Genomic DNA, 3,719 nt, shown 5'->3' with positions numbered 1-3,719 from the left:
CCCACCTGTGTAGCCATTAACAGTTCTACTGTATCACTGAAGAAACAAAATGAGCTTGAAAGAATACCAAATGAGAGAAAACAAAACTAGAAACAGGATGAAGCCAACTGTGAGAATCTGTTAATATTCCCAAGGTAGGTAGTTGCCATGGCAGGACCATGAAGGTCACCATGAAGGTAGCTGTGGACAATAGGCTTGTAATTCAGAGAGGAAACGGGGCGAAGTCACAGGACTAGGCAGGAAATATAAACCATAAAAAGATGAGAGATGAGACAACATAAAAGACACAGCAGCAGAAAGCAAGACTTTAGAGCTTAAAGATACTTCATAAGAAGGCAGAAATTGATTCTACAGTTAGTTAACAGGGAACTTACAACACTAGTAAGTGGAACTGACAAGAGAGAACTCAAGAGTAGAATGGTTCTGGGACCAGTAGTTAGCGTAATGGCTCTGTCGCTGGACTCCCATGTAGCCGACTGAGGTTCGAGTCCGGGACTCAGAGGCTTAAACTCATGCCAGGTACGTGTGCGTGTGTGCCCAAGATCCCTAGAGGAGAATGAAGGAGAAGGGATTGCGGCATGGCCATCCCCTCGGGGGGGGTGATTTCTCGCTTTCTGTCTCTCTGTTATTAACTCACATACAAATTGTTATTAACTCACATTCAAATTCCAGAGTTTTGTTCATTTGTGGCTTGTGAGTTGAATATTGATAGTATTATCAGCTATACAGTAGGTCTAAAACATAAGTTTTTTAAAATGTAAAACACAGGGGGCAAGCAGAAAATGTAGCAGTTACATGGCTGGACTGCAATATGGTCCACTGCAATTTCAGTCCTGAACCTGGTGGCTTGAAAATCACGCCAGATGAGTGTGCATGTGTTAAAGATCCTGGGAGGAGAATGGAGAAGAGACTGAGGTATGGTCATCCTACCAGAGGGAGTGATTTCTCCCTTTTCCTCTCACCATCTCTGTCTCTCTCCAGTGAGTACACATGCTCTAAGGCAAAAATCTCTCTAAATAATAAATAAACAAAATGCGAACTACAAATAACAAAAAGTAAACTACAAAAGGTTTGGTGTCAAAATGACAGAACCAAAATTAAATCTTAGGGCTAAATCTAACTTGCACATATAAACTTTTCACATAAGAAAATAAGAATGAAATCTAAAACAATCAAAAACTGTCACTCAGTTATTCAAATAGTCTTTCTAAGAATGACTAAAATATATCCCCCAAATAACGAAGAGAATAGAGACAAGAGGAGCTATGTAGCAAGAGCAATTGCAGCACAAGATGAAGATCACTTAAAACAACCAGAGTCCTCAGTATAAAAGTCATGTGACCAGGCTGGTAAGTGGTGTGGTGGTTATGTGTCCAGGCCAGTAAGTGGTGTGGTGGTTAAGGCACTGGACTCCTACATGGCCAACTATGGTTCGCATCCTGAATCTTCCATCTTGCATTCTCACTTTCCCTATGTCTCTCTCTCTCTGCCTTTCTGGTCAAATTTAAATAAAGTAATTGATTTTTTTTTCAAGTTGTGTGACTGTTTTTTCCCTACCTACAACTATTTTTATATCAAATTTACTAAGACTCATTTTACTAAGATCTATTCCTGCTCCTACTTAAAAAAATGTTCAGTATAATTATAAAGTACATGCAGAAAGACCTAATTGGTTAATTAGTTGTTCTTAGAACAGCTCACCTAAACAGTTCATCTAAGTTTGCACTTTTAGAAATGCAGTAAGGATAGGTAGATAAATATCATTAGCCAGTCATACCATAAAATTTCTGTCTTATTTCAAGTGTGATTTAAAAAAAGCTTCTAAATGACAACTCTGCAGCCAGAAAATGAAGACATAAATAGGTAGATATATTACAGATAGACAGACAAAGGTTTTCAAATTGCAGATTTAGGAGAGTGTTAAAATGGCATGTTTAAGTCCTGGTAATAAATAATCTCCTACTACCTTTCATTATGATGGGAGCCTGGGACTTGGACCTCAAAACTGTCAGGATTTCAATCATTAAAGACAGCCCTCATGTGGCTGCTTTCCTCTATCCAAATGGCAAACACCATACTGGAAACATAACCAATTGGGAACATATTGAAATCAAGGACAGGAAAAGTGACTGCTGAGACTCCATTCACATGGCAAGTTATGAACGGCATTCCCTGAAAATAAGCTGAATCAACCAATTTGTTTTGCCACACTACTGACATGTTCCTTAAGAAAATAGTATAGCAGATGAAATATCTCTTTTCTTTTTTTCTTTTATTGGAAAGGTTTTTGCAATAGGGCGTATGCGCTTGCCAAAAAGATAGAGAGACAGAGAGATAGAAAGTGAGAAATCACCCCCCAAGGGGGGGATGACCATGCCACAATCCCTTCTCCATTTTCCTCTTGGGACCTTGGACATGCATGCACACGCTCCTGGCGTGAGTTTTAAGCCACCAGGTCCGGGACTCGAATCACAGTCGGCTACATGGGAGTTCAGCAACACAGCCATTACGCTAACTACTGGTCCTGAAATCTCTCTTTTCTGTATAAGGATATGTCAGATTTCCTAAGTATTCTGAAATGTAAATAAATTCAAAACTCACCATTGCAAATACACTGACAGTTGGTTTCTTTTCCTTCTTCTTATCTTTTTTACTGAAAAACATAGCAACAAAATTACATAAGACTTGTAAAAATTATACAAATGTTTAAAATTACTAAATTAATATGGAGCTTATATTTAACGATGAATATCATTATATGATATCAATATTAAAGAAGCATGTCACTAACATTCAATAAAAAGCACATTAACAATAACATGATATCACTTATGAAGTTTAAATATAAGTGGTTAGATGTATCTTAGAAATCTATCTATACGGTTATCACTGAGTAATGGAATTTCTATAAAAATGTTTTCTTGGGTCTTTGTTATTTCCAAATTTTATGATGAAGACTTGTAAAAATTACACAAATGTTTAAAATTACTAAATTAATAAGGAGCTTATATTTAACAATGAATATCATTATATGATATCAATATTAAAGAAATATGTCACTAACAAGTTATTCAATAAAGAGCACATTAATAACATGATACCACTTATGAAGTTTAAATATAAATGTTTAGATGTATCTTAGAAATCTACATATATGGTTATCACTGAGTAATGGAATTTCTGTAAAAATGTTTTCTTGGGTCTTTGTTATTTCCAAATTTTATGATAAATATGCACACACACACCCACTTCTGCATTTGAAAATATACATACAAAAAAAGGTGTTTCCTATTTTTATCTTTAGAAAACAATTCATGTTGGGACCAGCAGTTAGCGTAATGGCTATGTCGCTGGACTCCCACGTGGTCGACCACGGCTCGAGTCCCGGACCTGGTGGCTTAAACTCACGCCGGGCGCGTGTGCGTGCGTGCCCAAGATCCCGAGAGGAGAATGGAGGAGAAGGGATTGCGGCGTGACCATCCCCCCTGGGGAGTGATTTCTTGCTTTCTGTCTCTCTCTCTCTGTAAGGTGAGTGAACGCGCCCTGTAGCAAAAACCTCTCAAAAAAAAAAAAAAAAAGAAAACAATTTATGTTCTCTGGAGTTAATTCCCTTAATTATCATCTTACTAATACTAATAGTAGATATTCTATCTATTACCTAGATATTATTCTTAATCATTCCCTTTTCTAATGGACATTACTAACAATCAGATGCCAGG

At 37.2% G+C, this 3,719-nt stretch overlaps 1 protein-coding gene across 1 annotated transcript in view; it reads right to left on the bottom strand.

Moving 5' to 3' along the window:
* Positions 1 to 2,653, bottom strand: part of ABCB1 (ATP binding cassette subfamily B member 1) — a gene marked incomplete at its 5' end in the record, with an annotated part of 91,053 nt that extends 88,400 nt beyond the window's left edge. Inside the window, one exon of the mRNA XM_006158747.3 lies at positions 2,602 to 2,653. Within this exon, the coding sequence (XP_006158809.1) occupies positions 2,602 to 2,653 (52 nt within the window). The remainder of the gene's footprint in view (positions 1 to 2,601) is intronic.
* Between the last annotated feature and the right edge of the window lie 1,066 nt (positions 2,654 to 3,719).

This window comes from Tupaia chinensis, unplaced genomic scaffold (genome assembly GCF_000334495.1).
Source record: "Tupaia chinensis unplaced genomic scaffold, TupChi_1.0 Scaffold000606_1, whole genome shotgun sequence".
NCBI classification, from domain to species: domain Eukaryota; kingdom Metazoa; phylum Chordata; class Mammalia; order Scandentia; family Tupaiidae; genus Tupaia; species Tupaia belangeri.
The sequence above is the reverse complement of the archived record's forward strand: the minus strand, read 5'-3'. Positions and strand labels throughout refer to the sequence as shown.